The sequence below is a fragment of the Ambystoma mexicanum genome, chromosome 14, assembly GCF_040938575.1.
Source record: "Ambystoma mexicanum isolate Mex_15411 chromosome 14, UKY_AmexF1_1, whole genome shotgun sequence".
NCBI lineage: Eukaryota > Metazoa > Chordata > Amphibia > Caudata > Ambystomatidae > Ambystoma > Ambystoma mexicanum.
The window spans coordinates 10,456,309-10,469,524 of record NC_090940.1 but is presented as its reverse complement, the minus strand read 5'-3'; the positions used below and the strand labels follow the sequence as shown (position 1 = coordinate 10,469,524).

At 47.5% G+C, this 13,216-nt stretch overlaps 1 protein-coding gene across 2 annotated transcripts in view; it reads right to left on the bottom strand.

Annotated features, from left to right (window-relative positions):
* LOC138527344 (N-acetylated-alpha-linked acidic dipeptidase 2-like) overlaps positions 1 to 13,216 on the bottom strand; it is a 501,035-nt gene that overhangs the window by 127,550 nt on the left and 360,269 nt on the right. For both annotated transcript variants that reach the window (XM_069638406.1, XM_069638405.1), the window contains exon 9: positions 11,568 to 11,687. In XM_069638406.1, coding sequence (XP_069494507.1) covers positions 11,568 to 11,687 — 120 coding nt within the window. The remainder of the gene's footprint in view (positions 1 to 11,567; positions 11,688 to 13,216) is intronic.

Here is a 13,216-nt window from a genome sequence, read left to right as displayed (position 1 = left end):
ACCCTGTAACCATAGAGAACGAGGGCAGAGAGTGTGCATGGCCAGCATCTCTTCACCCTGTAACCATAGAGACCGAGGGCAGGGAGCGTGCATCCCAGTATCTCTTCGCCCTGTAACCATAGAGACCGAGGGCAGGGAATGTGCATGGCATGCATCTCTCTAACCTGTAACCATAGAGACCGAGGAGCGTGTATGGCCAGCATCACTCCACCCTGTAACCATAGAGAGCGATGGGAGGGAGTGCACATGGCCAGCATCTCTCCAGCCTGTAATCATAGAGAGCGAGATCAGGGAGCGTGCATGGCCAGCATCTCTCCACCATGTAACCAGAGAAAGGGAGGGCAGGGAGTGCACATGGCCAGCATCTCTCCACCATGTAACCATAGAGAATGAGGGCAGGGAGAGCGCATGGTCAGCATCTCTCCACCTGTAACCATAGAGAGTGAGGGCAGGGAGTGCACATGGCCAGCATCTCTCCACCATGTAACCATAGAGAATGAGGGCAGGGAGAGCGCATGGTCAGCATCTCTCCACCCTGTAACCATAGAGAGCGAGGGCAGGGAGTGCACATGGCCAGCATCTCTCCACCCTGTAACCATAGAGAGCAAGGGGAGGGAGCGCGCATGGCCAGCATCTCTCCACCCTGTAACCATAGAGAACGAGGGCAGGGAGTGCACAAGGCCAGCATCTCTCCACCATGTAACCATAGAGAGCGAGGGCAGGGAGCTCGCATGGCCAGCATTTCTCCACCCTGTAACCATAGAGAGCAAGGGGAGGGAGCATGCATGGCCATCATCTCTCCACCATGTAACCATAGAGAGCGAGGGCAGGGAGTGTGCATGGCCAGCATCTCTCCACCCTGTAACCATAGAGAGCGAGTGGAGGGAGGGCACATGTCCAGCATCTCTCGAGCCTGTAACCATAGAGAGCGAGGGCAGGGACCGCGCATGGCCAGCATCTCTCCACCCTGTAACCATAGAGAACGAGGGCAGGGAGTGTGCATGGCCAGCATCTCTTCGCCCTGTAACCATAGAGACCGAGGGCAGGGAATGTGCATGCATGCATCTCTCCACCCTGTAACCATAGAGACCGAGGAGCGTGTATGGCCAGCATCACTCCACCCTGTAACCATAGAGAGCGAGGGCAGGGAGTGCACATGGCCAGCATCTCTCCACCATGTAACCATGGAGAGTAAGGGCAGGGAGCGCGCATGGCCATCATCTCTCCACTCTGTAACCATAGACAGCGAGGGCAGGGAGAGCGCATGGCCAGCATCTCTCCACCCTGTAACAATTGAGAGCGAGTGCAGGGAGCGTGCATGGCCAGCATCTTTCCACCCTGTAACCATAGAGGGCGAGGGCAGAGAGCACGTATGGCCAGCATCTCTACAGCCTGTAACCATAGAGAGTGAGAGCAGGGAGTGTGCCTGGCCAGTATTTCTCCACCATGTAACCATAGAGAGCAATAGCATGGAGCACACATGGCCAGCATCTCTCCACCCTGTAACCATAGAGAGTGAGGGCAGATAGTGCACATGGCCAGCATCTTTCCACCATGTAACCATAGATAGCGAGGGCAGGGAGTGCACATGGCCAGCATCTCTCCACCATGTAACCATGGAGAGTAAGGGCAGGGAGCACGCATGGCCAGCATCTCTCCACCCTGTAACCATAGATAGTGAGGGCAGGGAGTGCACATGGCCAGCATCTCTCCACCATGTAACCATAGACAGTGAGGGCAGGGAGCGCACATGGCCAGCATCTCTCCAGCCTGTAACTATAGAGAGCGAGGGCAGGGAGCGCGCATGGCCAGCATCTCTCCACCCTGTAACCATTGAGAGCGAGGGCAGGGAGCGTGCATGGCCAGCATCTCTCCACCCTGTAACCATAGAGAGCGAAGGGAGAGAGCACGCATGGCCACCATCTCTCCAGCCCATAACCATAGAGAGCGAGGGCAGGGAGCACATATGGCCAGCATCTCTCCACCCTGTTACCATAGAGAGGGAGGGCAGGGAGCAGATATGGCCAGCATCTCTCCACCCTGTTACAATAGAGAGCGAGGGCAGGGAGTGTGCATGGCCAGCATCTCTCCACCCTGTAACCATCGAGAGTGAGGGCAGGGAGCACACATGGCCATCATCACACCAGGCTGCCACACTAGCTAACAAAGGAAAGGGCTGATCTATGGAGCCTTTGTTAGGTAGTTAGGCTGGCCATGGCAGGAGGAAGTTTTTGCCCTCCCCCTTCTGAGATGCCTTGATGTACTCTTGGTTGTCATATCCAACTAAATATGGGAGGTGGAACTGAGCATGTAGGATGTGTCCACCCAGAGTTCACGGGTCTACTATGTGTATGTCATGTGGTGAGCAGAGGAAAATGTGTGCAGATTAGCCCCACACATTTTCTAGAGGTTGATCTACCATCATTCCATTTAAATTTTAAATCTCAAAAAATTCCAGGCGAGTATACACCCCCCGTGCGGATGGTCGAATTCCTTGCATGCCCCCATCCTCAACATGTGAATCACCACCCTGATGAGGGTCTGTTTCGTCATCAAGGCGAAAGTATTGGCTGAGGCCATTAGCATTCACATTCTGGGATCCTGGCTTGTGCTGGACGTCCACATCGAACCCCTGTAGGGATATGGCCCAACTCAAAAGCTTAGGGTTCTCCCCTTGCATGACCATTAGCCATCTAAGAGGCCGGTGGTCTGTATGGGTCATAAAGTGCGACCCAAAGATGTAGGGTTTCAGCTTCTTTATGGCCCACATGACCATGTAAGCCTCTTTTTCAAGGACAGCCCAGTTAATTTCCCTTTTTGTCAATGCCTGCTAATATAGATGATAGATTGCTTTACCCCTTGAGAGTTCAGCTGCGCCAACACTGCTCTAATCCCAAAATCACAGGCGTCTGTCTGGATAATGAACCCCTGGCCATAGTCTGGCACTTTCAGAACTGGGGCCCTGCACAATCCATCCTTTATATCCTGAAAGGAGGTTTTACAGGCGTCTGTCCTGTTACCTTCTTTGGCATCTTTTTGGAAGTTACATCATTCAGGGGCATGGCAATGGCCCCATACCCTCTGATGAACGACCAGTAGTACCCGGTGAGACCTAGAAAGGCTCTCACCTGCATCTGTGTGGTGGGGATGTCCCAATCCTTGAGGAAAGTGGGGTGTTATCTGGCGACAGGACCAAATAACATACAGAACAACACAAAACGACACACTAATAACCAACGTTAAGAAAGCGGTGCCCTCTTGACCCCATCTGGAAATCTGATGTCCCAATCCTTCACAGCCTGTACCTTCGCTTCGAGAGGTTGTTTCTTACCTCCACTGACCAGGTGGCCTAGGTAAGTCACTTTGCCCTGCGCTATCTGGCACTTCGTGGCCCTGATAGTCAGACCTGCATTCTGCAGCGCCTGAAGCACTTGATCCTCCCAGGTGTGGCTGAACACAGCAATGTCGTCTAAATAGGCGACACTGACGTTTTCCAGACCAGACAAAACCTGGTTAACCATCTGCTAAAAAGTGGCTGGGGCATTCTTCAACCAAAAGGGCATCACAGTGAACTGATAATGTTCTTCTGGGGTTGAGAATGCTGACCTCTCTCTGGCTCAGTCTCTCCATCCATCACTAAAGCCATGACCAAGTCATCCCGGCTATAATGGGGTTTTAGCCGGTTGACATGAAAGACCTTGCACATCTGTTTAGGTCCTTTCACATCAATGAGATAATTCACCTCACTGACTTTTTTCGGCACACAGTAATTCCCAGTCCACTTGTCCTGGAGGACACAAGGTTTGACAGGCTCCATAATCCACACCCACTGTCCTGTAGAATATATGGTCACTGTGGCCTTATGGTCGTGCCAGTGCTTCATCAGCTCCTGATTGGCCTTTCGGTTTTTTTTGTTTACTGTTCCATGTACTTTGCCATTCCAGACCGAATGCCAAGTAAATAGTCCACCAGACCTCATGTAGAGAATGACGGGTTGCCCTCCCATCCCTCTTTCGGAAGACTGAGGGGACCTCATACAGGGTGTCCAAACAGAAGCTCAAAGGGGGTAAACCATACTCCGTTCTGTGGTGCCTCCCTGTAGGTGAACAGAAGGCATGGCAGGAGACTATCCCATTTTCTTCTCAGGTGCTCTTCCAAGCCACCTATCATGCCTTTCAGGGTCTTGTTGAACCGCCCAACATGCCCATTTGTTTGTGGATGGAAGGATGTAGAGAACGATAGGTGACTCCACACTCTTACGACGCAGCCTTCATAAACGCTGATGTGAAGTTTGATCCCCTGTCAGAAATGACTTCCTTGGGGAATCCAACATGAGAGAATATCCCAATCAGAGCCTTTGCAACCACGGGGGCTTTGATGCTCCTCAGAGGGACAGCCTCAGGGTACCTTGTGGCATGGTCCACCACCACCAAGATGTATCTGATCCCTGAGTTGGTTTGAGGATCCCAAGGTCCCACAATGTCCATGCCTATTCTCTCAAAAGGCCGCCCAACCACAGGTAGTGGAACTAAGGGGGCCTTTGTGGCACCACCTGACTTGCCAGAAGCTTGACAAGTTGGGCTGGACTGGACAAATTCCTTAACCTTTACGCCAAACTGTGTCCAGTAAAAGTGCGCAGACAACCGGTCCGATATCTTAGTCACTCCCAAGTGACCCGCTAAAGGAATTTGATGAGCCAAATGCAAAACAAACTTTCTGCGGCACTGGGGAATCACTAGCCTTCTGGTGCCCTTTCCTTCAGAGTCTTTTGGCTCACTATACAGGAGTCCATCCCCCCTGTACACTTTGAACAGGCCAGGGACCTTACCCTTTTCTTGCTCCTCTGCCTGATTCTGCAGGCCCACCAGAGTGGGACACTTCTGGGCTGTGAAGAAGTCAGTCTGATCTGGCCCGCCAGCTGATGCAAACTCATTCAGTTTGGGCAGGACCTTCATATCTGCGTCCACCTGGTCTTCCGACTTAGGTTCCTGCGCTGCGCCAGGCAACTCTGAAGTCACTGAGTCCCCTGCTACCAAAGTAGGGCCTGCAGTGGCTACTGGACCCTCTCCCACAGGAGTAGGTGACTCAGCAGTGTGTGGAACTGGACTAGGGGCTACCAGCCACTCTGGTCCTTCCAACAAGCCCTCTGGAATCACTCCAGGCTCTAAGGCTTTCAGAGCGTTCAATCTGACATTCTCTTTGGCCCTCGCTCGTGTAGCCACTGCGACTATCTCAGGATCAGGAGGATCATTACCCAACAGACATGGGACCGGGATGAAGTCTTTCACCACTACACAGCGCTGGGTCGTTTCACCTTGTCAGCTGAAAGCTACTGTCATCAAGTAGTGTTTGAAGAGAGCAGGAACGGCTGGAAGCGGTGTTCCACTACTTTTATTTGTATCTGTTTACCATTCCTCTACTTTTTACGACCATATTCTCCATTCTATATAGAGAATTTGGCCATTCATGTCTCTGTGCAAGTGTCAAGTTGTAATAGGAGCCTTAGTTACTATTCACCTAGACTATTTCAATGTCACGGCCGCAACACAAGTCACATGTTGCATTATGCTTCTGCCTACCCTCTCCCCTGTCGAGGCCACAGTTCCCCTCCTTTTTTCGGTACACTTGTACCACTGTCACCAAAGGGGACTTACTCTTTCTGTCAAACCTACTGCTGCTACAATCAGGCCCATCAATATACTGGCTTGGCTGTACCCACTGATAACACGTTCACTCATGAGCCGGCCTAAAGCCAGCCTTCCAATCACACACCAGGTAGACACACACACATTTTGGAAGACAGCCAATGAGGCCAGCCCTACAAAGTGCAAAAATACACAGGTCGACCCACACAGGAAGTGTAGCGGTATGTCTGTGTCACAAAACCCAGCTAACCCAGTTCAAACCATTCTAAAGTTTGCTGGGCAGATTGGACCTCATTGTGGGACATAAAGGATCCAAACAGCTGGGAGTTTGGCGGCTAGAACCAAGGATGGCGGCTACTCCTGGCAGAGGAATGACCATATTCCAGAAGCTAGGAGAGCCCTGCATTGGCTTCCCCTAGCTAGCAGGGTATCCTTTTGTCTTCTCTGCATCATGCACAAATGCATGTATGGTGTCAGCCCGGCGTATCTCTCCAATCGTATCTCTTGATTACTGGTACAAAGAACATTAAAGTCTTGTAATATGGGTCTCCTTTACACTCAAAATAAGCACGAGGGACGCTAGCAGATAGAACATGCGTTTTCTTGGACAACCAGCGAAAGTTAACTATTGAAGGATTCCCGCCTCTGAAATAGCGTGAGATCCTGGACTAACAGGTAAGAACTTTGAGTGAGGATGGGTCGTAGAAAAATTGAACTGTAACTTTAATCCTGACAGAACTAGAGAGTAGATGATGGCATACTTTCCATCTCTTACTCTATTGTAAGTGCATCCATTTGTGGTTGCGAACGATAGTGAGCCCTACACACACAGTTCACCAGTGACTTACGCCCAATACGGGTTTTGCTGCCTTGCGGGTGTGTTTACATTGAAGCCTGGCTGGGTAAGTAGCTATAACTTTTTCATTGCAGCACTTATGGAGAACAGCCATTCATCCATTGTTGACCATATGACTAAAAGCAACTTTTTGTTGTTGCTTTTCCCATTAGGCACGATTGAGATGCTAATTAAATATCAGCGAAGATCGTAACCGCATGAAACTATGCGAGATACCTAAAATTAGGAATGCTACAACAACTAGAAATTAAGGTAATGAAATTGAGGGGCCATTTTTTTTAATTGTCCATGTCTTTCTGTGAGCCAGAACCTGTTTGAGTCTTTGGATTATAATTCATATATTTATCTACAGGTGTAATGAGGAATTCATTTTTGGAACACTAGCCATTTTTTGATTAATTGAGGATGCAGTTTTCCATCTAAGGACTCATGCCACATGCCACAGAGGGTCATGTTTACCTTTTTTGGCATACCAATATAATTATGGTATAGGAATTGGAGTATTAAGTACCTTTCCTGATTTTTTAATGTCTTCTATCAGCAACTATGCCAACCAACCACAAGATAAAGACTTCAATTGTGAAGACTTATTCATTCTAATTTGAATTTTTAAACAACGAGACATTACTCCTGAAGAAAGTCCCTTAATAATATTTGAGGACTGAAACATGTTGCCTTTGAAAGCCTAGCAATTGCAGACTTTTCCAGATGAGCAGAAATTCAGGTTGACCTTGAGAATATCATTAATTGATGATGTTCTTTATATTTGAGATCATTGTATACTCAGACCTCCATTGAGGTTTCTTGTCACGAAGACTAATACATGGTTTTTGTTAGTCTTCTTATGCATGTAGTGTATTTTTCTATATTTTAGTATGTATTTTTATTATTGTATCTTAATAAAATTGAAAAATGATGTTTGAGATAACTTTGTGGCCTAACCGCTGATAGGTTCTAAGTACCTTTTCTAATATTTTGTGTATTCTAGTCCCACCAGAAGGTAGAGATATCACTTGATAGTGATTAGGGTGGGATTCCCTAGTTAAATTAAGTGTCTCCTTTACACTCCACAGGCAAAGCTGGAAATTGTGGCCCACAGCTCTTTTTGCTGTGCTGTGCCTAGAAGTCTGAACAATCTTCCTCCGGACCTGAGACTGAGTAAATCCTTCAGTGGTTCAAGGCTGGATTAAAAACCTTGTTGTTCTGTTGACTGTGGCCATGGTCTTTTCTGATTCGTGTGCTGATTCCTTGATTTGTGTTTGCTGTTTGTTTGTTCTTGTTGGCGCTATTATGCCTCCGGGCCTGTGATTGGCGCATTATAAATAAATAAATAAATAAATAAATAAATAAATAAATAAATAAATACATAAATAAATAGAGGCAAATGGCCTGCATTCTCCCATCGCTTGTGGAAGAGCCAAAGCTTGACAAAGAGACTAGGTGTACAAATAGAGCACCAAGGGCCTACAAGCTCTCCTATAATGAAAGCTACTTCAGATCAATGAAAACTATCCCAGGCTGCTAACCGGCGACCATGGGGTGAGGTAGACACACTGAGCACCTCATTTGGGTAATAAGGGTAGCACAGATTATTATAGTGCTCAGATCCTGAAGGAGTCTGGTATGAAATACTACATACATGACCAAATCATTATTAGAACTATTCTGTCACGGTGTCCGGTCAAATGGTCGAAAATAAAAGATCGAATGACCATTTGATCGAAGTAAAATGGTCGGAAAAAAAAGGTCGAATTTTTTCATTTATTTTAGATTTTTTTTTTAGTTTTGGTTGGTTAAAAAATATTTTTAATAAAGAAAAAGGGGAGCTGGAGGGGAACCCCCCAATAAAATAAAAAAATAAAAAATAATTCAACCTTCTTTTTTCGACCATTTTACTTTGATCAAATGGTCATTCAATCATTTGCTTTTCGACCAAATGACTGGTAACCTTCTGTCGCATGTAAAAGCCTTCCATGCTTCGTTTTGATTAGGTTCCACATTTTGGGGGTTACAGGGGAAACTCGGATCCGGCCACATGTGAAATTGACTCCAACAAGCATCACATCCTGTTTATCCCAAGGATGGACTAAAAGAAGCAATAAAAGACAGGCATGGCAATTGATGATTTTCGGTGTAATTTGGCATAATTGCCAACCCTACTGATTTAGGCAGTAGGCTACTGCTTTTTAAGCAGTCCTACCGCCTACAGATTTGGGTGATAGATCCTACTGCTTTTTAAGGTGGCAGTTAATGCCTGTGACTCTATGGTAGGTTGGCAGGAGAAAGCATGCAACACATTAATTAGTCTGTCTGTGCAGTGGGCTGGTAGGTGATTACTTTGATTGGGCTCAGACCAATCCACTGACCCGACTGCTACGTGACTCTGTCCTGCATTCTTGCCGGGACAAACCTTAGAAGAACCATCAGCAAAGGCAAGTGGCAGAGCGTAACAGCATTACACAGCATCGGCCTATCAGACTGAGGGGGGTATCAATGAGTATCCATGTCATTCAGTGTTCCACCTGCACTGCAGGAATACATATGTACTGCGCGGGCTGCTGCTACAGAGCAGATGCAAACCTTGCCTACCAGCGCGGTGTGCTTACCTTCTGGGAAGTTAGGTAACTGAATTTGGTGTTAACTTATCATTCAGAATTACACATTTTAAACATTTGAACATCTTTCCATGTTGTGTATTTTAGAATGCTGCAATGGTGCCAACAACGTACGTTTTGTATTTTCCTGTGATGTCGTTGTTACGCAAATTATTATTTTTGAAACGTGAAAAATCCTACATCTTTTTGGTCAGAGAATGCTGGCAAGTGTGCTTTGGCAACAACAATAAGTGCATTTTAGGATCATAAATGTGGATATACATGGTGTGCAGGTTACGCCTCTTTTCTTAGAGTTAGACTTTCAAGGCACCCTATGTTGGTTTCATGCTGTAGGAACGTGCCAGTTCAGCAGGGACCCAGTGCAGGCCTCCTGGTGCCGCCCATTTAATTTCGATGAAGGTAGAGTGTTTTTCAGTCCCACTTGGTCACAGTGCAGCAGCATCAGCGCTGACCACGTGTCCACACTTTGCCTTTATACTAATATCTCGGCTTGTCCACTGACCTTTCCTTTTTTATCCCTTTCATTGTGCATTGCACCTGCACGCCCGTTGTACTGCCTTTGCATTCGCTTCCCCCTCTGGCAGTGCCCCGCCCCCGCCATGCTAAACATAGGAAGAGGACGTGTGGGCGGGAGGATATTCCCTGCAGAACATTGCTAGTAGTAGACAAAGAAAGAGGACACCATGCGCTAGAGCCTGGATCCTGCATAAACATTTTCACTTTCAACTCGCTCGATTACTCTGTGCAGGATGGCACTGCTCAAGGTGACAGGTGAGCTACTGGCAGCCCTTGAACCACCCGCTAGAGGCCGCTGCCCTAGGCTGAGCCGCATTAACCAAGCATGCGTGGGGCACAATTATTAGCCCAGCCACACGGGCATGTGCATTAAGTGGCAGGCCACAGACCTGGTGCTGGCAGTAGCTGGGTTTCTCGGGCACACAGGAAGCCTACAGGGTGCTCTAAGGGCAAGAGGGGAAACAAGCGCTTAGAAGTCAGCTACTGTACCCGCTCCTGGTTGGCAAGGAACTATTTGCCAGGACGCAGGGAGAAGAACGAAAAGAGAGTGCAAGCCTGGCCCACCAACAGCAGCATAAGTGCAAATGAAGTGTGTGTGATATGACAACGCCTCTTTTCAAACAGCACCCAAGCAGGAAAGCATGATAAATGATTTGCCCACGTGGCTCGAAGCCATTTAAACCTGCTGGCTATGGTTTGGTGGAAAGGGCAAGAACCGCTCCAAGGGTGGTCCACCCCTTCCCTGTGATGTTCCAAGGTATTGAAGTAAGGTGTCATTCTCGACTCTGACGAATGCCACCGGGAGGCCGTCGAGAATCCAGGCGCAGTTGGCTCAATGCCTTTGCTTGGTATTGTGGAAGGAGTAGGGTGCGCCAAACAAATTAATATGACTGCCTCAGCCACTGCCTACACTGGTAAACTAATTAGGGCCTGTAGACCGCTGATTTCCCCCAACAACTGCCTCACTTTAGCCAGAGCACTCATACAATCCAAACTGGATTACTGTAATAGCCTTTATGTAGGCACCAACAAAACGGTAATCAATAAATTGCAAGTTCTACAAAACAACGCACTCTGTGCCGCCCTAAATATTCCCAGAAGAGAACATATCTCGGCTACAAGAATCTCATGCAAATGGCTCTTCATCCAACAAAAAATAGACCTAAAAACCATCTGCCTCACTTACAAAGCTCTTAACCACTTAGCCCCGCCCTATCTAACTAACAGATTTACATTAAGACAGAATACCAGAACCACTAGATCCTCTAATACACTACAACCGACGGTGCCCAAATATTCCCTCAAAGGAGCTGGTGGTTCCAGCTTCCCAGCTCTTGCCTCACAACTATGGAACACCATTCCACTGGATATCAAATCCACCCCCACCTTCCAACCTTTCAGAACTAAGGTCATCACTTGGTTACTCAACAAATAACCAACTATGTATGTATGCATACCTAATGTACGAATGTATCCTGTACTATGTCTGCCTATTATTATCTATGCACTAACTGCTTTCTTGTCAACTATACATATGCTTCACTACTGTACAAATGTTCCCTACCTTTGCCTGTAACTTGATGTTTAAGCACCCATATACCCCTGGGTCAGGAGCGCTATACAAATAAATAAACAAACAAACAAACAAAGAATAAACATTAGTCATTACCCACTGTTGGACATGATTGGCACAGAAAGCTCCATCTCCCCCTCCTTTCCATATGGTGCCAGATGACTCCATATCACGGGGACACCCTACTCCTGTCCTGTGCTTTGCTTTTCTTAGGTTTAATGTGTTCAGTAGACCTGACCCAAGTCTACTCCCAGGACGCAAGTGATAGTGGCATGAAAGCCCAGGAGGGGTAGGCGGTGCCATAGAACCATCCGGTGGCCTAACCTCTACTGGATAGGCAACAGCTCAGAGCCACAACTTACCCTTCTTAAGGAGTTTTCCCATCGCCCGGCTGACCTCCATCATGGCCGCAGTGCCGCTAGAAGGGTCAATGCCCCCGTAAACCCAGGCATCGCGATGATTACCCAGAACCACATAGCGATCTGAGGATAAAACATTAGAGGTGGGGTCAGAGGTCAGCGCATAAATCAGCACAATAAGCAGAACCTGTAATAACGAATTAATCTGGCGGCTGCTTCAAGGCGCTGTGAGACATACGTATAGGATGGACAGTAAATGGGCTGCAGACAATGAAAACCCTTCACAGTGAGCAGAACCTGTGGAAGTGGCTATGGGTCCCGGTGAAGATCAAACCGAGTTCTCACTCACTAACCTCACACATGATGTGATCACAACCAAACACACAATCCAGGATGGATGTGGACCCACAATGGTGTGTAGGTGCGATTATTTGGAGTGTGTGTTCAGCAGGTGTTGTAGGAGTAACCCCTCGATATCCGGCCTTGACCATTCCCTACCATCCGTCTTTGACTTGCCACAGTCCTTACTAACTAAGTCTCCCTGCCTTCGACAGAGAAACCATGAAGGTGATCCAGTGCTCTGGAACATCCCTTACTCTCTAGGGGGAGTGTAAAGCCCTGCCCCTTCTTCTGCTCTGCTTGTGTTTTTCTGTCTCCCAACAGACACAGATGAGAAGGATGGGTTCAGGCTGCTCCAGTTCCTTGCTAAAAGAAGGCTGGTAAGAAGGCTAGCGGAGGGTTGTGTTGTTGAGGCCCCTAAGCCCTTCCCTGTCCTCCCCTTCCATTTCTCTCCGCACCATGGCTAGTATCAGGCTGCATAAAGTAAAGATAGGGCAAAAAGGCAGTGCCTTCTTTTTTGTTTAAGGGGGCTTGACTCAGAAGGGCAATTAACACAAAGAAAAGCAAAGAAGAGCCATCGGCTACCCCTGTTCAGCCGTGCAGAACAAGGTGGGCCTGAAGGGCAGTCAGCAAGGTGTAACAAATGCTAGCTGCTGGTGGTCACAGAAAGGGCTAGAGACATTTGAGCAAAAAATAATACAATTTATTCATAGGTTTTGACACACATCTAAAAACTGTAGGTTCATAAACATAAACTTGAACCTTAAAAAACACATGTAGGCCCAAGCGGGCCGCAAAGAGATTCAAATGTTTACACTCCACATTCAAGTGAGGGTCAGTAGCATAGAGATTTTGTGCAAATTCATGTACTACTTTCAAAATAGTAGTGAGCTATTGTTGTCTACACATAATCATGTTCGTGTTTCTGGTTCAGGATGATGTCAGCCTTCACCGGGATCTAATTGGTAACGGGTGAAGGGTTCGCACTGTCATCAGGACGTGGTTAAATGTTGACCAAACAATGTGACGACACAGTAGTTAGCTGTGATGGGGGAACTGCGTACAAAAGGCCTACCTTTATAATATCAATGATGAACTTGAGGTTATTGAGTACAGCCTGCTCATAGTGCTGGCCTGGGATCCGTAGAGGTATCTTCAGGAGAGGGTATCGAAGTGGTTACCTAAATGTCTTATGTTAATTCATAATGTGTGAAGGTTATTCTTTTGACAAAACGTACCTCTGGTAGGCCTTTTGCACGCAGTTCCCCCATCACAGCTAACTACTGTGTCGTCACATTGTTTGGTCAACATTT